General features: G+C 50.0%; 1 protein-coding gene across 2 annotated transcripts in view; it reads right to left on the bottom strand.

The window, feature by feature from the left end:
- The window catches only part of CACNA2D2 (calcium voltage-gated channel auxiliary subunit alpha2delta 2), a 452,436-nt gene that overhangs the window by 3,062 nt on the left and 422,561 nt on the right, over positions 1-26,813 (bottom strand). The window contains exons 12-38 of one of the 2 annotated variants that reach the window (XM_056805022.1): positions 26,158-26,265; positions 25,731-25,809; positions 25,163-25,212; positions 24,633-24,722; positions 24,344-24,415; positions 23,940-24,014; positions 23,756-23,830; positions 23,528-23,599; positions 23,009-23,080; positions 22,822-22,883; positions 20,627-20,703; positions 18,477-18,497; positions 14,947-15,007; positions 6,839-6,936; positions 6,082-6,172; positions 5,751-5,813; positions 5,329-5,432; positions 4,727-4,825; positions 4,179-4,267; positions 3,771-3,818; positions 3,350-3,421; positions 3,055-3,207; positions 2,703-2,755; positions 2,253-2,308; positions 852-975; positions 530-639; positions 220-302 (exon numbers count right to left, since the gene is read on the bottom strand). In XM_056805022.1, coding sequence (XP_056661000.1) covers positions 220-302; positions 530-639; positions 852-975; positions 2,253-2,308; positions 2,703-2,755; positions 3,055-3,207; positions 3,350-3,421; positions 3,771-3,818; positions 4,179-4,267; positions 4,727-4,825; positions 5,329-5,432; positions 5,751-5,813; positions 6,082-6,172; positions 6,839-6,936; positions 14,947-15,007; positions 18,477-18,497; positions 20,627-20,703; positions 22,822-22,883; positions 23,009-23,080; positions 23,528-23,599; positions 23,756-23,830; positions 23,940-24,014; positions 24,344-24,415; positions 24,633-24,722; positions 25,163-25,212; positions 25,731-25,809; positions 26,158-26,265 — 2,157 coding nt within the window. The remainder of the gene's footprint in view (positions 1-219; positions 303-529; positions 640-851; positions 976-2,252; positions 2,309-2,702; positions 2,756-3,054; positions 3,208-3,349; positions 3,422-3,770; positions 3,819-4,178; positions 4,268-4,726; positions 4,826-5,328; positions 5,433-5,750; positions 5,814-6,081; positions 6,173-6,838; positions 6,937-14,946; positions 15,008-18,476; positions 18,498-20,626; positions 20,704-22,821; positions 22,884-23,008; positions 23,081-23,527; positions 23,600-23,755; positions 23,831-23,939; positions 24,015-24,343; positions 24,416-24,632; positions 24,723-25,162; positions 25,213-25,730; positions 25,810-26,157; positions 26,266-26,813) is intronic. The other variant, XM_056805023.1, reaches the window with a different exon arrangement.

Below are 26,813 nucleotides of genomic sequence, written 5' to 3'. Positions count from 1 at the left end.
AACCCTCATTTCCCATCTTAGACTCAATGCTGGGTATCAGCTCCAAGGCAGAAGAGCACTATGGGCTAGGCAATGGGGGTGAAGTGACTTGCCCAGGGTCATGCAGGAAGAAAGTGTCTGAGGTCAAATTTGAACCCAGGACCTCCCATCTCTAGGCCTGGCTCTATCCACTGAGCCACCCAGCATGGTTCCCTTTTACTCTTCTGTCTTGCTGCTTACCGTTGCGTTATAGTCAAAGCAGATGTGAGGTCCTTTCCTATATCGTGGCTTCTGTACCAGTTCACACTGCTCCGGCCCGTCAGCTGGGCATGGGGGTGGCGAGTCAAGGAAGCCAGTGGCACAGAAAAGCAGTGTGTGTGTGTTGCATGCATGCATTTGTGCACACAGGTAGGGATGGGGGTGCTCAGATTCTGGCCAGAGCTAGCAATGAGCCTGGATCTTGGGTCATGCTTGCCAGACCTGCTTAAAGTGGGGGGTGAGCAGGGCAGTGAGGGGCAGGGAGAGGAGTCTGGGGAGGGGCTCAGGATACAGCGCCTCTCTGCCTGGAGCAGTTTGCCTGATTCACACTGGCTACACAAGGGCTTCTCGGCCACGACAAAGAGCAGGTTGGTGTTGGCCAGTCTCTGGGCATGGAACAGCCTGAGGAGAAGGAAGGCCGGGGTGAGTGGGTGACAGCATTACTAGAATCTCTCCCCTTCCCACCCCCAAACAGGCCTGGGCTCCTGCGTCCACACCAGCCTAGTGGCCTTGGCCTCCTCGTGCCAGGGTGAGGCCCTGCTGGGTGGGCCCTTTCCAGGGGCAGCCCCGGAGCCCTCTGCCTTCCCCCCTTCCCGGCTGCTGCCCTTGCACACCTGGAGCAGTTCCCACAGTCTATGATGCTGTTGTAAGAGGCATTGGCGGTGCTGAAGTAATACTGGGTCTGTTTCATGATGCAGCTGGTCTCCCGGGTCTCCGAGCCCTCAGCAGCGGCATCGTCTGCTTGGAGGTTGGGGAGTGAGTCCCTCTGGCCCTCTGTCTCCCGCCCAGGCCCTCCCATAGCACTCGAACCCCAATCCTGCCATCTGGGCTCCCAAGTCCCCCCTTTAGCCTGGAGCCCATTCACCTGTGGCCCCTGGTCTAGGCTCCCGCCTAGTCTCCTAAAGCACCCCCCAGGGGTAAATAATTGGCTGGCAAAGAGAAAGGACTGGGCAGTAGTACTGCTCAGACTTTCTGAACGTCCTTGCACAGGGCGATGCCGCCTGCAGAATGGGACAAGGGAGTTGGCTCTGCCGGGGGAGGGAGTCATTGTGAAAGAGCAACACCCTCCCTGCCACTTGCAACACGACCCAGTAAGGAACAGCAAGTACGAGAATGATTGTACACATTTGGCAGAGGGGGAAACTGAGGCACGGGGAGAAGGGAAGCCCAGCGTCACACAGTAGGTGTCAGAACCAGGATTCGGACCTGTCTATGTACAGATCGGAAGCCCAGGGCTTGCTTACTCCTTCAATCTTTCCCAATCCTCAAGCCCCAACCAGGTATCTGTGCTGGGACAAGGCTTATTTTCTAGCAATAAAAAGAGAAATAGGGCTTTCTGAATGTCTTTCCTAGCTGAAAGTGTTGAATTAGAATAATGAATAATAATAGTGGCTTAAATAAACTTTAAGAGCTTAAAACCAGGACACTAAGACTTTGGGGACATGTTGCTTCTCTGGGAGAAGCGCAGCACAGTGAGCTTTCCAAATCTGACTTGAAGCTCTCTTCTGCTTCCTCTCTTCTACAAGTCCTTCCCTTATGTCATTCCTTTGATTGGTTCTGGATGGCAACTGTCAAGAGCAGAGATCATCCAGGAATCTTATAGCCCAGCAGTGCCCCCCATCCAAACTCTTCTAGGTAGACCTAGAAATAAAATCTTGGCGACAGAAGGACCTTGGGGGCCGTTTAGGCCTATCTTGCTCCCCATGCAGGTATCCCTTTGCAGGGTTTCATGTAGCGGCTGGACAGGTGGTTGTCCAGATGCTATATGAAAACTCCGGTGAAAGTGACTGGGCCGGCTAGGGAGCCCCCAGAGCAGGGGGCTGTCCCATTGTTAGGTAGCTCGAGATGTTAATTAGACATTAAGCCAAAATGTGGGAAGGCAAGCTAAAGGCTAACCCCTCTTCCACACACTCGTCTTTCTTAAAGACAGTAATTATGCTCTCCCCAAGTCTTCCATCGGTCAAATGTCCCCGGATCCTTTCCCACGCCATCCCTTTGTCCACGTGGCACAGTACCTGCTTGGAACCAGCTATGATAGGTGAGTCCATAGAGAAGCTGCTGGAGCAAGGACCTGTGAAGGGCAGGACCCAGAGGGAATCAGGCTGAGGTTTGGGGTTGTACCCCTCTAGATGCTTTGCTCAGATTCTGCCCATCGCTCCCACCCCATGTCTTCCTGAGGATCAAAGATTTATTCCTTTAAGAATAAAGCTGGCAGCAGCTGGGTGGCTCAATGGATTGAGAGCTAGGACTAGGGGTGGGAGGTCCTGGGTTCAAATTTGACCTCAGATACTACCTAGTGATGTGACTAAGAAAATCACATAATGCCCCATTGCCCAGCCCTTACCATTCTTCTGCCTTGGAACTACTACACAGTATTAATTCTAAGACAGAAGGTAAGGGTTTAAAAAAATAACAAACAAGAATAGAGGTTGGGATGTTCTCCTATCCTTGGTTCAAAGGCTTACCAGGCTGCTGCTGAAGTCCACCAGGCCAGGTTGAGGAAGTCAGCAATGGTAGGCTAGAGAGAGGAGAATAGGCTCCCACAACTGGTTGGGGGAAGGAGTATATCTTCCTGTAAGGGATATCTTCTCCTGACCTCAGCCTCTTCTCCCCCAGGTCTCTCCAGACCCTCAACATTGGCTCCCATTGTTGATCAGGGGCTAGCTCTGCCCAGAGCACCAATGCCACCCCCCCAACAAGATCAGTAAGGGGATTTTGTAGACTGGGGACCCTTCCTTCAACCCTGGGAGCAGCCAAGACCAACTTCCTTGGCTGTGGATCTCTTGAGGTCCAAGTGGGCAAAAGTCTCTCACTTACTACGAAGACCCCTCGGGGGGCAGCGCCTGTGTTGCTCTGGGCCCGGGGGGTGCACACAGCTTGGTAGTCAAAGGACTCTTTTCGAGTGAAGAAGGAGTTATTGTAAAGAGCTAACATCAGATTGGCGTCCACTTCACTGAAGAACTTGCCCACCTATAAGAAGAAGGAGGCCTTCCTGTCCTACAGAGCAGGACAAGGGGTCTAGTGCCACGTTGTGGCTTGGCTCCAGAAACCTCTGAGAGGAAGGGACAGTGTGTTTTGCACCACCTGCCCTGTCCCAGCCTTGCCTGCTCACCTGGTCCCATTGATTGTATTGGTTGGAGAGCACCAAGAAGCCACCATCATCAATTAGGACACAGAGCAGATCCTGAAGGAGAGGGGAAAGGATTGAGTTGTGGTCAGCCTTCCCTGGAAACTGGTGGTGGTGGTGAAGAATTTTTCCTGGTGGCCTGTGGGGTGAAGGCTGCCCCTCTCTACCCATCACTCAATTTCTCCATTCTGAGAGAGAGACTAGGAGGTATAGTGCATGGACGTGCAGTGCTTGATTTGTGGTTCGGTTCCTACCAGTGTGGACCTGAGTAATTCATTTCCCCCCTCTGGGTCTCAGTTTCTTGCTCTCAATCCTAGGATCTCATGATGCTCTTCTGGGATACATTAAGGAGAGAAGAGAGAAGGGCTTGAGGTGGGGAGGAAGGAGTTGAAGGGCTGTAACCTACCTCATTGTTCACGTCACAGTCCATCTCACAGTGGCTGTTGGGGCCACACTGTTTGGGGAAAAATCAAAGCTTGCTTCAGGGCAGGTATGGGGGCCAGCACAGGCAAAGACCTTCCTTCTCTTTCGGTTCAGTGTCTCCAGGGGAAGGGACTTCCCCTTTTCTTTCTTCACATTCTCCCTCCCCTATAACCTCTGGCATTCTCATAGACTTTATGTTGGGGGTGATTCTTTAGATTAATAGAAGCAACACTGTCCCAGGGTTTGAGGTATTCTGAATAGTTTCCAGGTTTGGGAAACTGGGGGAAGGGTAATGGTGCCACTGAGTTTTGCCCAAGGGAGAAAGAGTAGCTGAGACCTGAATTCTCAGAACCTGGCTTCTCAGTTGAGGTTTCTGGTGTTGCTCTCCTACCTTCTGTGGCTGGTCCCGGTCAGTTCGGTTACTGGCTAACACCTTGAACTTCTCAGCCCAGGCTTCCAGGTCCAACTTCACTCCCACCACTGTGGAGGGAGTGGGGGCTACTCAGTGACTAAGGCCTGGCTATAGTCCCCTTTAGGTATCCCTCCTTAATCATTAAAAACAAAACAAAACAAAACAACCCTACATTCTATCTTAGAATCAATTGATTCTAAGGCAGAAAAATGGTAAAGGCTAGGCAGTAGAATCATCCAGGGTCACACAAACTGAACATTTGTGTTTTTATGAGGCTAAATTTGAGCCACCTCCAGGCCTGGCTCTCCAGCCACTGAGTCACCCAGCTGCCCCCATCCTTCTTAATCTTGATCCCCTTTCTCTGCCCCACACCTCATTGGCTCTATGCCTTTTTTACCTTTAGGCTTCAGCATCCTCTCACTTTAGTGTGAGCTACACACCCTGGCTGGGTCCCCCAAGGCCATATCCCTCCTACTGGGATCCCTACCCCAGATTCTTTTCCTGGAGGAGCTCTATCCCTTCCTCACCTGCAGGTCTTAGTGTCCTTCCCCCAAGTGTGAGTTCCACAGCTGTGCTCACCAAGATACCCACGGTGTTGTTTTCCAGCTCTAGTGGTCTAAGGAGAGCTGAGGAGGAAGGGGTTGGGTATAGAATGAGAGGAGAAAGTCTAATGGTCAGAAGGAGCACCCACATGTGCCTAAAGCTAGTGCTGGGCAATCCTCTCTGCTACAGCCATGTTCACTCACTTTAGGAGCTTCTCAAGGTCCCAAGTTCTCCTCTCTTCCAATAGTTTGGCACTCTTACTTGGCATAGAGTGGCAGGGTTGGGGGCAGGGGGCAAGAGGCATTGGAGGCTCCAGTTGGGGAGGGGAGAAGCCCTAGTAGCTCTCATAAACGAAAAGCCAGACCACTGCAGAGCCCAGAGAGTATTTATCCAGGATTATCACTCAGGGATTTACATGACCTGAATGTCCCTTTTCCACTCTCTGTAAGTCTCACCTGTACCCTCCTTTCCCCATTCCCTGGCACCTGGAGGACAGGGGAACTATGGCTTGGGAGCTCCTTGCCTGGTTGAAGAGTGTCTGGTGACAAGGGTCCAGTGCCTAGGAGCCTTTGCTAGGTTCACTTACTATCATGATATGGAGGCTTGAAGATGTAGCCCTGGTTGTCCAGGCTGCGCCGGTAGAAGCTGGCATTGAAAGGCTCAGGGTTCTCATCCCAGTCCTCGGCTGCCCTAAAGACCCAAGGTATTACAGAGGGGCAAAGGAGGAAGGCCAGAGGGCTGAGGAAGTCTGGGGAGAGGGCATAGAGCCTGGGATGGGTAAGAGGATTTGGGGAAGTTTGGGAAAGAGTCATAAACACAATGGTGGCAAGGGTCCTGGGGAAGCTGAGACTGGGTCTTAGAAGATAGGAGAGGGGCTGCTATGGGCATAGAGTACCAAGCCTGTTCTGTGTAACTTATTGCAGGCACTATATTTGCACCTGATTTTGTCCTTTGGGGCACAGCATGGAATGTGGGATTGGGGTGAGGGTAAGACTTGAGTTGACTCACTTGTTGGGGAAAACTCTGGTGATGCCCCCATCAGTAGCAGCGAACACAGCAAGGAGGCTATACCTGAGGATGGGACAGGTCAGTTCCAGGGCCTTGGAACCAGAGAATCCAGGAAAGTGTGCCTGCCCTTGTCCCTGGGGTTGGCGCTTTCCCCGGGGCAGAACCCCCTCCCACCCACCCTGTTCCTTGGGCTCTATGACCTGATTATGGTGGGTCCCATAATGCCCTGGGCCCCAAAGGGGGCATCCCATCAGGGCCCAGAGCTGGGGGGCTGCTAGCAGTGGTGAGGAAGGTTGTCATGATTCCCAGAACAGGGAGGGGCAGTGCCTACGTGTTGAGGTCCTGGTCCTTCCACACCTTCTCCACCAGTTGCTGTGTGATGCCAGTGTCCAGAATCAAGTTATGCAGGAGGAAGTTGTTACCTTCAGAGTGAGGTGGGGAGGGAAAAAGGGAAAGGCCTGGTTCCCTCCATCCACTGCACTCCATCTTCTGTCCCACTCCATGCCTTTTTCCTGCCCACATCCTTCCCTCCTCTCTGCCAAGCTTAGTCCAGAGCTGCTGCTGCCTCACAGGGAGGCTGTTTCTAAATCCTTTCATCCTCTCCATTCCATCCCTGCTCCTTGCTCTGGGGGCTCAGGTGGAACTTGACTTTGTTGTTGATTATTATATATCATATCATAGATAGGCTTTTTATGTATATTATCTCCTTGTGGTTGTATCCCCCTTAGACTTGAGATTCCCTTAGGGCAGGAGCTGTCTCTGCTTCAGACAAGGGGTTCTCCCAGGATGGGGGGTTATCTTGGACTTGGGGTTCTCCAGGACAGGGGCTGAATCTTCTCTTCAGACTAGGGGGCTCCAGAAATGCTCCAGAGTATTCCTCCTCTTTCTCCATCTTTGTTTAATGTCTTTGGCTCCTTTACCACAGGGACTCCTGGCCTTTGTCCTTTGTTTCTCATTCCCACTTTCTTTGCTGATCCTAGTTCCCCTCCCATATTCTGAGTGTTGGCCTTCCTGCATAGGGTTTAGGGTAAATTCAGCTTAGGGCCAGGCTGTATGGGACAAAGTGGGGACCACTCCCCAACACTCACACTGCTTGGAATCTGGAGTCACCTTCTCCATGAGCTCAATAAAGTTCTTGAGAAATTCCGTGTTGTTGTCCGAGGCGTTCAGGTCCTTGCAGTATTCTCTGGGAGGGGGAGGGGGGAGAGGGGGCAGGGTTTGGAGGTTGGGGTCCAGGGGCTGGGACCAATGGGGGACCCCACAATGATGGGCCTACTTGCTGTGTGTGCTGTGCACTCACCCAGGGTGAGGCTGTGGGTTTGCATTAAAGGGGGGCTGTGTGTGCATGTATGTAACATGCCAACATTATGTATGTAATATGCCAACATGATGTATGATACATGGGTATATTTCTTCATGCATATGCTTATGTTTTTGTGTGTTATGTGCACCATTACTCTTGGCATGTGATTGGATATAAGTTCTTATTAATTTCACTTTTTAGTGGGAGCCTTACTGCTACCCATTGCAGACCCTACATTTTCAGAGAGCTCCTTTCCTTTTCTAACTCCTCCTGATTGTGAGCAGGTCCTGGGACTGCACCTTTTCTCTCTCTCCCCTATGCTGAACACGATTGGCTACACAGGGGGTTCAAGAAAATAGCTAGCATTTATACAGTCCTTTAAGGTTTGCAAAGGTTATCTCATTTGGTCCTAACAGGAATGCTGTGAAGTAGATACTATTATAAGCCCTTGTTACAGATGAATAAACTGAGGATCAGTGAGGCTAAATGACTTACTAGAATCACACAGCTTGCATATGAAGCATATGGCTTCCTGACTCCAAGTCTAGCCCTCTATCTTCTATTCCATCATAGCCTCTTATTATTTTTTAATTTTAAGCCCTAACCTTTCATTTTAGAAGAATGGCAAGAGCTCAGCAATGGGGATTAAGCGACTTGCCCAGGGTCATATAGCTAAGAAGTCATGGTCTCTTAAAGAAAAACTTATTGGTTGATTAATTTGTGAGTTAGAGTATTATAGGAATTTAGATTTATATGGAAGGTACCTTAGAGATGATCAAATCTAATTCTCTCATTTGATGTCAGTCCTAGCATATGTATGTCTTTGAATATAATAATAATAATCTCCTGTTTATATGGTGCTTTCAGTTTGCAAATCACTTTACATACATTACTTGGTCTGATACTCACAATGCTGGGTATTATTATTAGCTCCATTTTAAGACTAGGAAACAGGTTCAGAACATTTAAGTGATTTGTTGAGGGTCATCCAGCTAGTCAGTGTCAGAGTTGGGATCAAACAAGATTTCCCTGACTCTGTTTTTTACAAGGTACTGCTCCTCCACACGTTCACATGTGTGGGTTTGCAATGTGATTGGGTAAGAGAACAGGTAAACTTCCCTGTGATCAGATGATGGGTTGTGGATTCTTCAGGGGCATCTGTGCCAGTACAATCCCCAGACAGATGGGGTGGGGATGTGTGTGCATGTAGACAATCCTGTTGGCAACCTAGAACATCCCCAGCAAGGGCCAAGGGTCCGGCACAGGATGTCAGAGCTGAGTATCACTTTCTTGAACCAAAACATATAGTCCTGCATGTGTGATACTACCCTCTACTCTTAAATATCACTTGTCTCTTTTTGTAATACCAGTCATGCCTTGGCAAACTCAAACCCTAGATTACCTCTGTTGTCTATATTCCCTTCTCCTACCCACCTGCTGCTGGATATCACTAAAGAAAGTAATACAAATGTATCAATGGGTTCAGTGTAAATTTGTTACCCAATGTTGGATCCACTCTGATGCATGGCAATTCTTTTATGATTTCTCAACTCTCATTCTCCACAATGGATATTCTAAATCTCTATTTCTCCTTCCTTTTAGGAGAGAAACTTGTTTCCTACTTTACTGAAAACAAAAAAAAAAAAATGCACGCGCGCACGCACGCACACACACACACACACACACACACACTCACTCACATGCACGCACACCCCAGGCCAGTCAAAGAGCTCTCTCTTCCTCTTTACTCCACACTTCAAAATCTCCTTTCATTGTCCTCTATTCTCTCTTCTTTTGCTTTAGTCTCCAATGAAGAGGTGGTCCTTTTCTTTGCCAATGCCAACAGCTCCATTTTAGAAAGAATTAGAAACCTTTTCAACTATGATAAAAAACAGTGGAAGGTGGGGGGACAGTATGAGGAGTAGGGCAGTTTCGCCTTCGGTACAGTGACAGTGGGAAAAGAGCAGGTTGAGAGGGAAAGAGTACCTGGAAGAGGTATGCCATGGCAAGAGGACTAGAATAGCAGTGTAATTTAGCATTAGATCTTGAGGTAAGAAGTGGAAATGATGGTTCCAGGAGAGGATCCCTGGCTGCACCCTCCCGTCACCCCTAACTCCATGTAGATGCCCTGGTACAAAGTCCCATTTGCCCTCTGCTAATTAAGGCTTTGCTCCTACGTGTGCCCTTGCTCCTACTCCCTTCAACCTCCTCTTATAAGCTTGCTCTCCCAACCACTTCTCCCATTTCTCTCTATTCATTGGCTCCTTCACTTCTCCCCTCAAATGTGTCCATGTCCCACCCTCTCCCCCTCACATCCTTTAGAAAATTTTCCATTTGACTCTCCTTAGCCTTCTCCCAAATCTCACAGCAGAGTTTTTAGGAAATGTCTTAAATTTGTTACTTCCACTTCCTTAATCTCATTCATTTCTCAAATATTTGACATCTGGTTTCTGACCTTATCACACATCTGTAACTGCTCTCTTTAAAATAACCAATGATTTCAACCACTAAATCCAGAAGCCTTTTCTCAGTCTGAATTCGACTCTATCTGACCCTCCTGTAGCTGCTGACACTGTTGGCCAACCCTTCTTCCCGGGCATTTTCTTCCTTCTCAGCTTCTGTGACACTGTTCTTTCTTAACCTTCTTACTTACTTGGCCCCTCTTCAGTCTCTTTGGTGGGAGCATTACCCTTCTGCTGCTGACTAAGTGCAGATGGCCTTCAGGGCTCTATACTGGATCCCTATACTCTCCTTTGATGATGTCATCTATGCCAAATTCATGGATGGATCAGGGTTGATTCTGGTCTGAGTTAAAATTCAATTTGCAGTTGGTTTTACTGTTCAACGTATGGTCAAGGTGTGACCAGCCTTAGTGTCAGTCTGTGACTGGGGCTAGAGTTCAGACAGCTGAAGTCCACTTTGGGTTCAATTATTTGTATATAGAAGAATCCTAAATCCATACATCTGGCTCTTATCTCCCTCTTGAGATCTAGTCCAGCATCATCAACTACCTATTACACATCTCTCTAGTAGGATGACCCTTAGGCATCTCAAACTCAAACATATTCCAAATGGAACTCATTCTTCCCCTGCCCCTCTTCTACAAACTTTTCCATTTCTGATTATCCAGATTTACAATTTGAGTCATATTCCGCTCTGTATCATCATTTACCCTCCATAACCAATCAATTACTAAATCTTGTCAATTCAACCTCTACATCATCTCTTATACCATCCCTTCCTTCCTATCCATAGTTTCTCCACCCTCATTATGTCATGTCTGAACTATTTCAGTAGCTTCTTAAAAAAACACAACAAACAACCCTTGCTTTCTGACTTAGAATCAATGCTCTGTTTTGGTTTCAAGGCTCAGCAATGGGGGTTAAGTGACTTGCCCGAGATCACATCAGCTAGGGAATGTCTGAGGCTACATTTGAACCCAGGACCTCCTATCTCAGGGGCTGGATCTCTATCCACTGAGCCACCTACTTGCCTCCTAAATGATCTTTCTACTTCCACCCTCTCCTCTCTCTAACATATCCTCCACACAGCTAGCAAGTTGTTATTGCCAAGGCATAGATTCAACCATGGGCATACTCTTCCTCAGAAAGCTTTAGGAGACTCCCTATTGCTTCCTCTAGGATGAAATATATCCTCAGCCTGGAATTTGAAACTCCCTACAATGTGATCCCAACTTACCTTTCCACTCATTTCATTCTCCTCTTCTTACAGTAGTCTCTGTTCCAGTCAAACTGCTTGGCTGACTTTTCTTCAAATATATTCAATCTTTTCCTTCCATACCTTTGTACACAGTGCCCCCACCATGAGCTCTCACCTCAGTCTTATAATTCTTAATCTTTTTTTGAAGCATAGGTCAGATGCCACCACCCTTCATGAACCCCTTGCTGATGGCTAATTCTTGCTTCTTGAAATTATATATATATATATATATATATATATATACATATATATACATATGCTGTATTTTTCTAGTAGAAGGTAAGCTCCTTGCTCCATTTTTATCTTTCTATCTCTTGTGCTTGGCACAAAATCTGGTAACTAGTGGATGTTTCATGTTTGCTACCCAGGACCAACCTGTTTTGGTGAGTTTGGCTTTGTAATAGAGTTCAAAATCTGGTACTGCTAAGCCACCTTCCTTTCTATGCCTCCGTCCCCAATTCCCTTGGTATTCTTGACTATTTGTTCTTTCAGATGAATTTTATTATGATTTTTCTAGCTCCATAAAGCAATCCTTTGGTGGTTTGGTTAGTATGGCACTGAATAGGTAAATTAATTTATTATATTGGCTCAGTAAACCCATGAGTAATTAACATTTTGTCAATTATTTGGCTGTCTTTGTATAAAGACTGTTTTGTAATTGTAGTTCATATAGTTCCTGTGTGTGTCATGGCAGGTAGATGCCTATGTATTTTATACTATTTGTAGTGATTAAAAAAAACTTATACCTTCTGCCTTATAAGGAATATTAATACTATTGATCCTAAGGTAGAAGAATGGTAAGGCCTAGACAATTGGGGTTGAGTAGCTTGCTCAGGTTCACACAGCTAGGAAGTACCTGAGGTCACATTTGAACCCAGGACCTCCCAGTTCCAGACCTGGCACTCTTGCACTGTGCTACCTAGCTGGCTCTAAAGTGATTTAAAATGGAACATCTCTTTCTATCTCTTCCTGCTGGATTTCATTGGCAACATACAGGAATGCTAATTTGTGTAGGTTTATTTTATTTCCTGCAACTTTGATGAAGTTGTTAATTGTTTTGATCAGTTTTTCATTTGGCTCTCTGATGTTCTCTTAAGTAAATCATCATGTCATCTGCGAAAAGGGATAATTTTGTTTCTTCCTTGCCTATGAATATTCCTTTAATTCCTTTTTCTTATCTTCTGTGTTTACTTCAGTTTGACTTTTAGTGGCCAGGAATAGGGCTCCGTGTGTGGATGTAGTAAGGATGAGGGCTCTGTCTATGGCTGGGGTCAGGTGCAAATTCAGAACTAGGTCAGGGTTGATTCTGGTCTGGGTTAAAATTCAGTTGGGGTTTGCCTTTCCTGCTCACTGTATGGCCAAGATTAGAGATCAGGGTGAGTGGGCAGCCAGATGGCAACCCACAACTGTAGGCTGAAGTCCATTTTGGGCCTGGGGTTAGAGCTAAGAAGGGCTAGAATTAGTTCAGTTTGCAAGAAGGGAAAAGTCTTTGACTTTCCTTCTCTCTCTTCTTTTTAACATCTACCTTCTGTCTTAGAATCTACATTGTATAATGGTCCCAAAACAGAAGAGCAGTGAGGGCTAGGCAAGGGGGGCTAAGTGACTTGTGCAGGGTCACCTAGCTAGAAAGTGTCTGAGGCCAGATTTGAACTCAGGACTTCCCATCTCCAGGCCTAGCACTGTATACATTGTGCTCCCTTGCAGCCCCAAGGCTTTTACTTTTCAGTAGGAATTCATTCTTTATATCAGTACTATTTCTTAGTATAATGCTTGACACATAGTAGGTGCTTAATAAATGTGTGCTGACTTATTGAGTGGTCATGACGAGGATCGGTGAATTTCTCTTTGGCTGAAGCTACTAGGAGTTGGAACTGTCTCTCTTGGACTTGCTTTCCTTGTATTTAATTTCTGTCATCTGGCCTTTGAGTATATAAATGAGGCTGGAGATGTGAGTAGGCTGAGTGCTTTGGTACACGGCCACTTTCTTGCGTAGGGCCACTGGAGAGTCAGCCCCCATCGAGGACCCCATTTCTAGTCTAATCTTGGCCCTGGTTGACCATAGCATCTCTGCTTTGGTGGTGCAGGGGTCAGAGATCTTGCTCTGTCTACCCTAGCCTTAGGCTCAGACCCCACAGGCTGGGTGGGTGTCCTGGGAATTGGCAATCCTACTTCTACATGTGTGGAAGAACCTAGGTTTAGGTCAAAAAGCATTGCAGATACTGTGTAGGTCCTAGAGTGTCAGGGCAGGTGGGGTCCTGCCCAGGGAGGCATCAGGTAGAAAGTCATGGGAGAAGGGGATAGGGGGGCAGCCCCTGAGTCACATTTCCCACAGGAATCAGGGAAGACATCAGCAGCCACATCCCTTGCACTGAGGGGCAAACGTGGGTTTTTCATGTCCCACCTCCCTTCCACCCTCAACCTTCCAGCCACCCCCTCCCTGTGTACCCCCCTCCTTCCCCTCCCCCCCTTGGAGACACTGACACACTGACCCAGTTACACACTGACATACTCTAACAGCCATAACATCCATCTTTGCGCTTCCTTGTGTCCCTGCCTGGAACAGGAGAGCCTCCATAGCCTTTTGGATGTGTGTATGAGCTCGACTTCCCCAGTCCTGACTCCAAAACTCAGCACATTCTAGGTATCAGCCTAGGTCATATGCTCATGAGAGATCTCACCATTGTTTTCTACCTGGGCAGGCCCACACAGGGGCTTTTGGCCTAGAGGACCCCTTATCTGGGGCTGGAAGGGATGTAGGTGGTCATGTCCCAGGCTCCTCTATTGTCCCCTCCCCTAATTTCTTCCCACCAGATCTGGGGAGTTGGGGCCAGTACTTACCCAGAGCAGATGCTGCAAAGCCCCAGTCCCCTGACCTGCCTCACTCTTGCTCCAGGGTACATGGGCATTGCCTAAACTGAGCTGGGGATGGTGTTGGGATAGGTTCTCTTGGAGAAAGGGCAGTTGCTTGCCATTTTTGGTTCCACAGCTCAGCAACAATAGGAATGCCTGCTAGGTATAGTCGCCAGCCCCAAGTGTGAGCAGGGCAAAGGGGGTACCACTAAGGCCAGTGTTTTTCCCATCTCTTGGGAATTCTTTGATCCTTTTGCCCCCCTCCCCCTCCACCAACAAAGACACTGACACAGGGAAGACAAGGTAGAGAGGGGTAGGGAGAGAAATCTCAGACCACAGAGCAGCAGATGCCCATAGGAGAGCTGTAGGAGTAGGGAAATCCTGCCCTGGCCTGACAGAGGGAGTGCCAGGGAAACCCAAGAGCAGGTTGAAATTACTTTGACACCAGGGCAAAAAGGATATCTGGAACCCTGTAAAAGCTGTACTGGAGTAAGGGGCTGGGCATGGAGGAAACCCTGGGGGTAGAGTTGAGGGCATCTTGGAGTTATAGCTGGGAAAATCTCCAAGTGGAAATACGAGGTGGAGCTGTTTGGGTGGGGAAGGACAATCTGAGGGCAGAATTTGAAAATCCCAAAATATAGGGGCAGGAGGGTTTCTGGGGATGGAGCTGAGGACAATTTCTGAGGTAGAAGCTAGAGGGGCGTTCCTTGGGAATACAGATTTAGGAAGTCACATAGGGCTGAATCTGGGACAGTTATGAGATGTAGAATTTGGGGGGCTATGTGGGGAATTAACCTGGGGGGACTTGGGGTAGGTGAATATCTAAATGGAGCCTTGGAGGGGGTGAATATTGTGGAGGAAGGGGACAAATGGGGTAACTTAGTTCTTAGCTGTTGGCCTTGGGGGTCCAGGGCAACTTGGTCTGCTGCTTGGTGGGGCCGGACACTGTCCGGATACATGACCCCTAATATGTATACCTGCCTATGCTGGCAGTCACACATATGGGGCTCATGTATATGATGGGGCAGAGAATGGGTATGGGCATGAAAGGGAGGCTTCAGGAAGCCAGTATCTCCATGGGATTCCCCAGGGAGAACCTGATAGGGGAGAGGGAAACACTGGCACACAACACAGGCACAGAGAAATCAGAAGTGGCAGTGCGGGCAGAGGAGACAGTAGGGATGAACCATGAGCCATGGAAGGAGATAGGGTTGTCTCAAGATTGCTGTGGGAATGGACGGAAAAAGGGAGAAAAGGACAAACAGACAGAAGGAAAGAGAGAAGGATGGACGGACACCTCAGCAAGCTCACACGCAAAGCTACCTGGGAGCAATGAAAACATGTCCTTCAGATTCAAAGCTGTTTGGGAGCAGGAACTCAAAATCTGCAACAGAAAGGGAGGGTTATCCGGCGGGGGGCTGGGGGAAGGTGGGAGGCCTGGGGGCTCAGAGCAGGGGCTCAGGCTCAGGCTCAGAAAGGAAAGGGGAAAATGGACAGGGAGGTAGAGGGGAGTAGCAGGAGGGAAGGGAGAGATACCGGCAAGATAAAGGAGTCCCCACACTGACACTTTCATTGTGGGTTAGTGGGAGAAAAGGAAGGGTAGGAGGGGTGGTCCCTTTGGAAACTGTAGCATTGCAAGAGAAGGGAAGTTATAGCCAATATGTTGCCCAGGTCTGGGTGGACTGGTTTGTCCTCACATGTGCAATGGAGTCCATTGGCTTGGCTGTATATGTCTCTATACCACTGTATATCACATATACACGGATACACACACACGCACACACACACACACACATATATATACACACACAGCTATATATATGCATGGTCTGGGCGAATGTGCCAGTCTCTCTCATCGCATCCATTAAGGAAAAGAACCACATGCATTGTTCAGCTCAGAAGGAACTTTGCGGAAACCGATGATTTGGGCATCTGCAGATTTTTGCCTTTGGCTGTTCTTGGTTTTTTTCCTTTAAAAACATTTTTTGTTCTGTTTTCAGGCATCAACATGGCCAAACCGAGGGGATCTTTCATGGAGACAGACAGTCCAACCAGAGACGTGTCTGTGGCACAGTGGGGCTGCAGTGCATTGTGGAGTTCTAGGGGTATGCTTGGGACCTAGAAATTTCTCCAGGCCAGGGCAGTAATGAAGAAGGAACCTTTTTATCCCTGTCTATGGAACTTGGAAGGGGATGTAATGTAATGGGTGGGGGAAGGTATAGTTTCAGTCTAGATGTGGTCAGTTGGATCTAGAACCTGGCAGATATTGGAGCCCTAATTCTAGCCTTCCTTAGATCCTTCCCAGTGGTGGACTTTGGTTTTCCTTAGATGGGTGGGAGGTGAAGTAGGAGGGATTAAGCTGGGAAAGCCTGAAGGGAAAGATAATGAGACTGAGGAGACTGTGTTCCCAATGTTACCAGGTGTACACCAACATCTGCCTTGGTGGTGGAAGCAGAAAGGAAGGAAATTTATTGGATGTTTTTTGACCCCCAGAAGGAGATAAGTTGAAAATGGATTGGAGGGGTGGGGGTGGGAGGTATGTATGACCAGTCAGATGTTTTCTATGACTCAAGAGGCTTAGAGAGGCTATTGGGAATGGGGTTGGGCAAAAAGCACATATTTTAGGTAGACAGATTGGGATCATCCTTGAGGGGAAGTGACTTACCCAAGTACACACCCTGAGTGTCAGGACTGGAATTTGAACTTAGTCCTGCTGATTCTAACTTTAGTGCCTTCTGAATTCTATGATGCTGCCTCTCTATGTGCCCTCCCTTTCCTTTGGGTGGCTGTACTCTCTCCTGGCATGTGACAAGGGATTCATCCTACTTCTCTAGGGAATTCTGATATGTTGATATCATCCCTAGAACTCAGAGGAACAGTCTTGTGGATAGTCCATTGAGATTTCCCACTCACTCAATCACTCACCCAATAATAGAAACCTGTCTCATACTTTATTCTCAGGAAATGATCCCCACTTCTTTCCCCTTTCCATTCTCCTCCTCTTTTTAGGATCAAGGATTTACTTTCTCTTGGAAAGGAATTCCTCAGGGCCCCTCCCCACAAATTGCCTAGGTACCCACATCTTCCCACAATGCACTGCAAAACAGAAAGGATTGGGGCTTTGGGAGGGTTGAGCTGTCACTGGTTGGACTGTTGCTTTCTGATAGGACTATAAGGTGGGGTCTGGATACAAGCCAATGAGAGGAGAAGGAGGAGGGATGGAGAGAGGGGAGAAGGTAGGAGGAAGGAGGAAGAGAAGAAGGAAGGAAGGACCAGGAGACAGTCATTATTCCATTGGCATTGCATTGGCAAGGTCACTGGGTGAGGAGAAGAGGAGGGAGACAACTCAAACTGGAGAGAACAGGGCATTCCCGCTCAGCCACCCAAATCTACTCTGTGGTCCCCAGAGGTCCCTCTTCATCCACCTAAGAGAGCCCTAGAAAAGCCCTCCAAGAGCAGTCTTGTACAGGTCCTTGCCTCCAGGGCAAACTGACCCTAACTATCCAGGGAAAGACATTTCAGTTTCTTTCAGCCTCTGGCTCTGGACACACGCATCCTCCTTCTTGGGACGCATCCTCCTTCTTGGGACCGGGTTCCCAAAGGCAGGGAAGGGATACAAGAAGTGGGCTTCCTTTGGTAGTCATAGGTGGACCCACTCCCTTTCACTCTGACTCCGCTATATGCTGTTTACCTGTGGGTAAATTCTGTCTTTCCAGTCAGATTGGGAACTCCCTAAGGGCAGAGTTTGTGAGCTTTCCTTCTCACAAATCTGGACACATGGGGAGAACAGGCAGGTCTTGGTGACAAAAGGACGGGGGAAACACTAGCTGTAAGTTCAGCACTATGGACAGCACCAGCAGCCAAGTGAGTTGGGGTTTGTGCATATTGGAAATGCAGGAGCTCCAGTCTGGACCCCTTTCTCCCTCCAACAAGAGATCTAGTATTTTGATCTTCAGACAAAGGCTAGGCACTGGATGTTAGAAGGGGAGTTGGGCTGCTAATGGGATTTGTTTTCTCCACTCCCTCCATTCCTGTAGCCGTCTGTTTCTTAGGAGCATCCTTAGGATGTATGTGTTTGGTTGGGGGAGAGATGCTTTTATTCTCTTCTCCCTTCCTGTCTCCCTTTGTGTTCCTGTTATCCCCATCCCAATACCACTCTCATGAAACATGGAAAGATGTATGCAATGCCTGGGATCATCAGAAGGAAAGGAGAAAGAGTGCTACCCTTCTCACTTCTCTGCAGGTAGTAATGCTCCTCTCCTCAGCTCACCCTCACCTTCTGGGCTGAACTGTTGCCATCTTTGGGACTCCTGAGTCCAACACACTTGTGTCCCATCGCCCCCTCCCCCCAATCTAATGGAAGCTTGGAGAATGGTGAAGGCAGCCTAGATTAGCCCAGTCCTGCCTAGCCCTGTTCCCTAGGTGTTGAGTTGGCTTGGAGGGAGAAAGAAAAGGCAGGGAAACCAGGAGAAGTATTCAGGAGACAGGATGGGGAGAGGGGAAGTGGGTACAGGGGTCTAACACAGAAAGAGTAGAGCAGAAGGAGGTGTGTGGAATGTCAGCTCAGGAGAAGGACCCTGTTGAGAGGGCCAGGAGATAGTAGGGGCTCTGGAATGAGGCTCCCTTCAGAAAAGGTCCTGCCCAAGCTGGCTAGAGCTGGGAGGGATCAGAGGGAGGAAGGGACAGAACTGGAGGTGGAAGGAGTCCAGGGGGGTTAGTTTGGCCTCGGGCAGGGCTTGGTGATGGGGCAAGCAGGGGTATGGGGTAGTAAGGGGGACGGGTGGGGTGGTTAGGGGAAGGGAAGGTTGGGAAGGGGGTGAAGGGTTGAGTGTGCTCGATCTGAATATACTTGCCCTTCAGTTTGCTGATTGACACTGTGAGAATCCACCATAGAGAGAAAGCAAGGAAAACAAACACAAACACAAAAAAACAAAACAAAACAAAAAAACAAAACAAAAAAGGGGGTTGGGTGGAAAGGGGAAGGGGCACAGACAATATTTTATTCAATGGCCGTTTGAATGAAAATATTGTGTATCATCATCATACTCAAAGGAAACTGCGCGCAAAAACGACATGAGAGAGAAAGAGAGAAAAAACTCAAAGGAGGCAAGTCCCCGAGCCCCCCCAGCGGGGGTGGGGGCGGGCGCGCTGAAGGCACAGAGCCCCAGCCACCCCCACCCGGGCACCCCCGGGGCAGCAGCAGCAGCACACCAGGCAGCGGGTGGGGGCACAGCACAGGCTCGGGAGGGAAAGCTCGTCACCCCCACACGAGAGGAAGAGAGGCAGGCACTGGGGCCGGGGAGCGGGACATGCGGAGGGAGCAGACTACGGGAGCCGGGGAGGGAGAGGAGAGAGGTGGGGGAAAGTGCGTCGGCCTAGGGGTGTGGGGAAAGGCAGAGAAGAGGGGGAGAACACAGGCAGAGGGTGCGAGTAAGGGACAGCAAGAAAAGGAAGAGGACAAATGTATGCAGTGGAAGAATAAAGACAGAGAGGAAAGGGGGGACAGGAGGAAAGAAAGGAAGAAACATAGGGAGAGGTAGAACAAGAGGGAGAGAGAGGCACAGGGTGAGAGTGAAGGACAGCAGGACAGTGAAGAGGATAAATAGGTGTGGGGAAGAAGAAAGAGAATGAAGACTAGATTGGGGACAGAGGGGGGAGAAAGAAAGAGAAACAGGAGGAGACAGAATGAGGGAGAGAGAAGGAAGAGAAAGGAAGGGGGAGTCAGGCAGAGAAAACTAGTGAGAAAGAGGGAGAGGGTCAGGAAAAGGGAGAGAAGGAGAAAATGAGATAAAGAAAGGGAAAAATCTAGGAGCAGGTGAAAGGAGAAAATGCAGGCTGAATAGGAGAGGCAGATGGGAAAGGCAAGGAGAGAAAGAAGTGGGGAGGCAAAAGTCAGAGAGTGAGGAAAGTCACTACCACAGAAAGAAGAGGCCAGAGAGGGAAAGTGGGAAAAAAGACAGAGAAATAATAAGAGTGAGGGGGAGAGAGAATAAAAGAGGAAGGGAGAGGGGGAAGTGAGGGAGTGATGGTGAACAAAGGGAAAGAAGAGTATGGTAGAGAATGATAAAATGAAGGCAGAGAAAGAAAATGAGCAAGAGGAAGGGGAGGAAAGAAAATTGAGAGTGGAGATAAAAATGAGGGGGAAAGGGACTACTGAAGAGCAAGAAGGGAAGAGAAAAGACAAAGAGGAAGAAGAGAGTGGGAGAGACCCAGAAGGGATGGGGAGAAATAAGTCATATTGGCAACATTTCTATAGTGTTTACAATGTTCCAGATACTGTGCTGCTTTACAAATATAATCTCATTTGATTTGACCCTGGCAGCAACTTTGGGAGATAATTGGTATTATTACTCCCATTTTACAGATGAGGAAATTGAAGTGAATAGAAGTTAAGTGACTTGTCCAGGGTCACACAGCTAGTAAGAATCTGTGATTGGCTTTGGACTTGGGCTTTGCTGATTCCAGACCCATTCCTCAAGTGGATGACGCTAGAAATTGAGCAAATAGAAGCCAGCTCCCATCCCCCATGGGTCTGTGGTTGGAAAATTAAGAGACAGAGAAAGGTCAGAAAACTGTGTAAAGGGTGCTAGGAGGGGTGGCAGGCCAACATAGAAGTACATGGAATGATAAGAACCAAATCAGAAACCATAAAAAGAATGATCTGAAACTAAAAATCAGAGAAGAGGAGAATCATGCAACTTTTGGCCGACTTTCCAATGAGCTGGCTGCTCCCAGCCCCCGGCCCTGCCAGGTGCCCTGGAGAGAAGGGCAGGCAGGGAGCCTCCCTCCCTTGTGCTCCCCTCCCTCCCCTCCCCTGCATCCCTGATCCACTCTTCAAATACTCCTTTTGATCTGCTATTGGCTGGGATGCCCCCATTTCTCTTTAGGCTGAGCAGTGTGAGTTTATGGTGCTTGCTGCTCAGAATGGGCTGGGGCTGAGGGGCCAGGGGCAGTGGGGCAAGGAGTGGAAGGGGCAGCAGGCATAGGTGGATGGATTACTTACACTTGACCTGCAGGATCTGGTCACTGAGATTGGCTTGGAGATAGAATGTGCTATAAGGGGGCAAGACCAGCCCAAGGCTGGGGGAGACAGAGAAAAGAGGAGAGAGTCAATCATGGGGGAAAATCCTAAGACATCCCACACTACCCTGTTATGCCCTATTTAGGCACTTCAGTGAGGTGGGAGCTCTGAGCTGAGCCAAGATGTCTAACCTAGTCTCTAGCTTTATTTGAAATCACTTTTCTCTGGGATGAAGCTGGGTCGTCTCTGAGGCTAGGATATTGAGAGCATAGCCCTCCTGGAGCTAGGCCAGCTACAGCTCTAGAGATACCTGGGAACTTATCACCACCTCCAAAGCAGTACTGGATTCTGGGATTCTCCTTTCCCATCCATGGTCTTTCCTTGAAGCTCTCTAAGATGCCTTCTAGAGCACTGCCTAATGATTAGTCAGCCTCTTGGGACTCCAGGCCTTTAAAGAAGGTATGTGGGGACCCTGGACCCTGAAGCAAGGTAGGAGGAAGGTACCCTGTCCTTCTAGCTTGCTCTGGCAGAAAACTGGCTGCAGACTTTGAGAAGACACTTCAAACCATTTGTGGAGTGGCAAATTCAGCAGATGAGCAGAATACATACTTGTCTAGGAGTTGGGGGGGGTGATCACAGGCATGATGTGGAAGGTGGGGGGGCATAATAAGGCTTGATAGTTGAAACAACAGTCTCTTGCTTGGGTAGGGGACCAGTTGGCTGTGACTGTGACAACACAGTCTGCTACTTCGAGTGTGGTGGTGATCTACTGTGTGGGGGGTTGACAATGTGGGTTTTGGCTCAAGATGTGATATTATAGTTTGCTACCTTGAGTGGAATCATATATACAATATAGACTCTTTCTTTTTCTCTACTCTCTCTTCCCCTTGTCTCTTCTTTCTCTTCCTCTCCCTTCTTTCTCTTTCCTCTCCTTTCTCTCTTGAAAATTCTCCACGTCCCCCTTTCTTCTCCTCCTCCTTATTTCTTCTCTTCTCTCTACCTCTTATTTCTCTCTTCTTTCCCCCATTCCATCTCCCCCCCCAACTCAACACACACCCTGAGTTTAATGGATTTCTAGGTGGGGGGAACTATGTCATGGTTTATATCTAGGATGTAATGATAGATAGAGTCTGTATGTTAAGTTGTTGATTGATGGGGTGGGACAATAATAAATACCTTACTTTAAGGTTTGTAAAGTGCTTTTCTTTTGGCCACAACAAGGTAGGCAGTCCTGGAACTAATTATCCCAATTTTGTAAAGAGAGGCATCTTGCCCAGAATCACACACAGCCAGGGTCCGAGGCAGGCTTTGAATCCATCTTCTGACTCTTAAATTCAGTGCTCCATTCCCTATGGCACATTGCCTCTTCACAATAACATGGTGGATAGGTAGCATTGGATGGGGGGATCTGTTGTCTGGGGTGGGATAATGTGAACTGGTATTTGGGTAGAAATATACAGCTCAGCATGTGGAGTGGGATGATGAGGCTGATACGGGGGTGATGCAGCCAGCCAATCCTTGGGAGGTGATGAGTAGATGTGTATATTATATGGCTAAGACAACACAGCTTGATATCAGAGGTGTGATCACACGGCAGATATCAAGAATGTGATAATATGGCCTGAAATGGGGCTATGGAAATCGGCTGATATCTGGTTGATAGCTAGTGTTAAGGATGTGATGGGAGGGGTTTGAAGTATGAGATGTGAAAATGTAGCCTGATATCTAGAGTATGAAAGCAAAGTCAGCTGGATTTCCTGCCTCTCAGTATAGCTCTTGGGAGGCCAGCCTTCCCTGCCTGCTGCCTCAGCCTTGCTTGGCCCATGTCCACTCATCCTAAGGACTGGATAGCAGGGAGAGGCCAGAGGCTTCTATCTCTGGATCACTCTAGTCATTGTGTGAATGTTCATAGGTGAGGCAGGTTCATAGGCTTGAGGTAAAAAAAATACCTTCAGAGGGAATGAGAACTGAGTGAAAGCTGGGGACCCTGGGAGGGTAGGTGAAGATGGGGATGGGTCAGGACCAGGTGGAAGACCCGACAACCTAAAGGGATTGAAGGGGTTGGAGAAGGAGCCCAGATCCTCTCCTAGGAATCCAGGCTCTAGGGCTGGAGGGCATCTTCACACATCCCTTTCCCCCATTTGCCCCCTGAATCCCACCTTTGGAACTCCCCTCACCTGTAGTTGGTACTTTTGATTGGGACCCAGGTATAGTTTCGAATTACTTCATCAATGTACCTCTGGAAGGGAAGAGCATGAGGTCAGAGGTCCAGGCAGGCAGGCAGGTAGACAGACAGAAGCCCCCCTGCCTTGGCCCCATATTTCTTCTTCCTTCTCCTCCCTTCTCCACCCTCCCCCATTTCACCTCATCCAGGGATTTGATGAGAGTCTTGATTTGTTTGTGTCCCCTTTTCCCGTCAATCATGCTCTTTCGGATCTGAGGGGAGATAGAGAGTGGAGTGTCAGGATACAGCAGGAGATCTTTGGGGATTGGGTGGACCAACCATTACTGAGCAGAGTAGACTGGGGGACAAGAGGGTTGTCTGCAGCGTAAGGAATTAGGTGGAACAGGGGATTGGGAAGAGTGGAATTGGGAAGAGGGAAATGCAGGGACAGGGGGGAAGTGTGCTTGATTGGGGCAATGGAGGGCCAGCGTTTAGGAAGAGGAGGTATAAGGGGGCAGAGAATTGGGATTTTGTTGAACAGCTAATTATTATGGAAGGGATGGGGGACAGAGAGGAAAGGGACAATTAAACCTTTGGGGGTCAAGAACTGGAGAGGAGGGAAGGCAGAACAGAGTTAAGGGGAGTAGTAGGAAAAGGGGACCCTGGGACATGGGCCCTGTGGAACAGTAGGAACTGGTAGGTGCTCTAGGAAGACTCACCTCCTCTTTGTTTTCATCTTCTAGTTCAGCATCTAGGAAATCCAAGGTCACTGGCTCTCGGAAATTGGTGACCTGCGAGGGAGAGGTTCGATATCCAGTTGGAATATAGTGACTCTCTTATTGCCCCCTTTCTTTGCCAGGATCTGGGCTGGTCATTCCTTTCTCCTCCCTTTTTCTTAATATAAGGCTGGCAGGGGGGTCGGGGGGGGGTAGGAGGTTCTTTCTCACCTGAGGCTTCAAGTTGGGGTGGAGGAGGACATAGCCATTGAGGTCAATGGAGAATACATAACCATTTGCACCAAGCTGAAAATGGAAATCAGAGGGTCACGTTCTGTCCTCTCACTCAAAGAAGTGAGCATGCGAATAAAACATGGCGTCCAGCTCAACTTGTGGTTCAACCCAGGACACTCACCGTGTAATTTGGGGTCAGCTTCTTGATATCATTCAGAGCCACATCAATCCCCATCACACCCAGGATTAGCTGGTTCTGTGGGCACAGAGTTGCCGGGGTGAGACGCTATGAATGGGAGCGGGGAGCTGGAAGACGCGGGCCTCCACTTGACCTCTGTCTATCCGGGCATGCTTGGGAATTAGAGCCCCTGGGACTGCTCTCTGACTTTGTGTACATAATCTCCCACATTCCCACGACCCCCGGCACAGACCAGAATCCACTCTCCACTTAGAGGCAGACTTCAGCCACTGTGCCTCCTCCAACAGTTCTCGGCCGCATCTTCCCTCTTCCCTCCCCACACCTAGGCACGCCTGCCCGTCTGTTCCACACACACCAGGTCCACACGTACATGCACCCACACTTGCCTTCCTCTCTCCACTGCCGTCCTGGGTCAGATTGAACACAGGGAGGGTCCCGGTCACCACGAGCCCGAGGCCCTGTGAGGGGGGCGAGACCACAGGGCGTCTTGGCTCCAGCATCCTCAGTGCTGACTCCTTACCAGGGAGGAGGTCTTGTTTCCTTTAATCTTCCTCCCACTCTCGAGGGAAGGGGCCTTGGCGCAGCGGGGCCGTCCCCCCTCCTCACGGCCTCTGCCTCCCTGCCACCAGGGCCCCGGCCCTCACGGGGAGCAGGCATGGCGCCAGGCGAGCTTACCAGAGCATCTTCATACACATTGGTCCACTGCACCTGCTTGGCCTCGTTGCCTGCAAGGACCATGGGTCTGCCCAGGACGTCCAGGTACTCCTGTGAGGGAGGGGGACATGAGTGCGGAAGGAGTGGCAGGATGGAGAGCCTCCAGAGGGGGCAGAAGAGTTGGCATTCAAAGGGCTTTGAGGCCAGGTCTCTCCGCCCTGAGGCAGGACCGCCCCCCAGAGGAGCCGGCCCTGAGCATCCAGGCTCTCTCCCCACAGGCAGGGCCGGCTCTTCACCCTGACGCTCCTTCAGGGCTGGAAGAAACGGGGCGCTTCCTCAGAGGGGCCAGCAGAGGGCACTCCCACCCCGTGGAAACCGGCTGAGTTACATGGGCTGCGCCTGCCGGAGACCCAGACCCAGAGGAGGGATGACTGACCCAGGGCCAGAGGCTCAGGGACCCGCAGGCGGGCACTTGGGCGGCTGCCGGCCTCCCTCGGGGTTTGGGGCCGGGGCCGGGCCTCGGTTTCTCTGGTGAATCCGGGGGAGCTTACCTGCGTGTTGATTCGGATGGCCCCGATGGAGGGGATCTCGAAATAGTAACCTGGGGGGGAGAGCAAGGGAAGCGCACGTGGGGCAAGGGAGGGGCAGTGTTTTGTCCGGGGCTACCCTGAAGGCAGGCGGGGGCAAAGGGCTTTTGTGCAGAAGGGGCTCCGGCAGCTGATTCTGCGGGGAAGGGGAGGGAGGGAGGCTTTGAGTGGGGCCCGGCATGCCTCTGGCCCAAAGCAGCCACACCCCTCCGCCGGTGGGACAGAGGGACAGAGGGACGGAAGGAGACCGAGCCCCTCCCCACGCCCTGGGCAGCCTTTTCTCACCCCTCCCTTTTGTGGCGGGCAGAGCCGAGGGGCAGTGGTGAGCTCATGGAAACATTTCGACGTGCAAAGCCCTTAGAAACCACGAGTGCGACCATCGCACTTTGGAAGTGAGGAGACTGGGACTGGAACAGGCCAGGGACTTGCCCAAGGCCATGCCGTCAGTGACGCCCCACTTGAACCCCCTCTCTGGCTGGAAGGTGCCCCCCCCATGCCCCATGGGTGGGGCCCAGGGGGGGATGGGGGGTACCTTTATTGGCACAGGCCATCCACTGCAGGGGAGTGACGTCATAGTTGTGCTGCCCCACAGAGAAGGTGAATACCCGGACCTGGGGAGAAAGGGGAGAGGCTCGTGGGAGCCCTTCCCGGGCGGGGTGTGGGCAGGGGTACTGGCAACGATTTCCACCCTATTCATACACACATACACGGACACGCGTGTATGTATGTTCACACACGCCCACAGCTGAGAAAAGAGCAAGAGAAGCCACTTCTGGAGCCAGCATGGGAGAGGTGTGGAGGGAGGTCACTGGGGCACTCTGAACCCCACAGGCACTCGGCAGGGGGAGCCGAATGGACCTGACTTTGGGAATGTGGCTGTCCGGCCATCTCCGGCCCACCCCTCCCGACCCCCTTCAGTGGCCCCCGCCTCCCCGGCAGGGGGCTTCTGTGCGCCTCACCGTCCTGTTGGGCCAGTTGTACTTCTCAAACACATCTTGCACCCGGTCCTCCCCTCCGTCCGTGAACATCATGATCATTTTGTTGCAGTTAGCTCGGGTGATGTTGGACTGGGCCAGCCAATGGGAAGGAGAAGTGGTCAGACGGGGGAGGCCCCTGAGAGCCCCAGGCAGAACCCCGGCTCCCCTTCAGCCCCCCCCCCCCCCAGATAGAACCCACAGGATGCTTCAGAGGAGATTCGGGACGGAAATCTTTCCCCTTCCCTAAAGGAATGTTTCCAGGAACTGAGACCCTGAAGGGCTGCCCTGTCCGAACAGGTCTCGCCATAGGTGGAAGTGGGTATGGAGGGAGCCACTCTACCACTTAGAAAGCAAACCCTACTTTCTGTCTCCTTAACAGCTCTAACTCAGAAGGGGAAGGACGAGGCAACTGGGGGAAAGTGACCCGTCCAGGGTCACCTAGCTAAGCGGTGTCTGATCCCAGATGTGAACCCAGGTCCTCCCGACTCTCGCTTTGGTGCTCTATCCACTGTGCTCCCTAGCTGTCCCTCCTACCCCCTTTGAATGACAAATGATTCCCACCTTAATTTTCACCTCCAAATCATCCACAAATGTCCTGGCCATGGTATTGCTCCCACTATAATGAGCCACCAACTATG

The sequence above is a fragment of the Monodelphis domestica genome, chromosome 7 (genome assembly GCF_027887165.1).
Source record: "Monodelphis domestica isolate mMonDom1 chromosome 7, mMonDom1.pri, whole genome shotgun sequence".
Classification (NCBI taxonomy): Eukaryota; Metazoa; Chordata; class Mammalia; order Didelphimorphia; family Didelphidae; genus Monodelphis; species Monodelphis domestica.
This window is presented reverse-complemented; position numbering and strand designations above follow the sequence as displayed.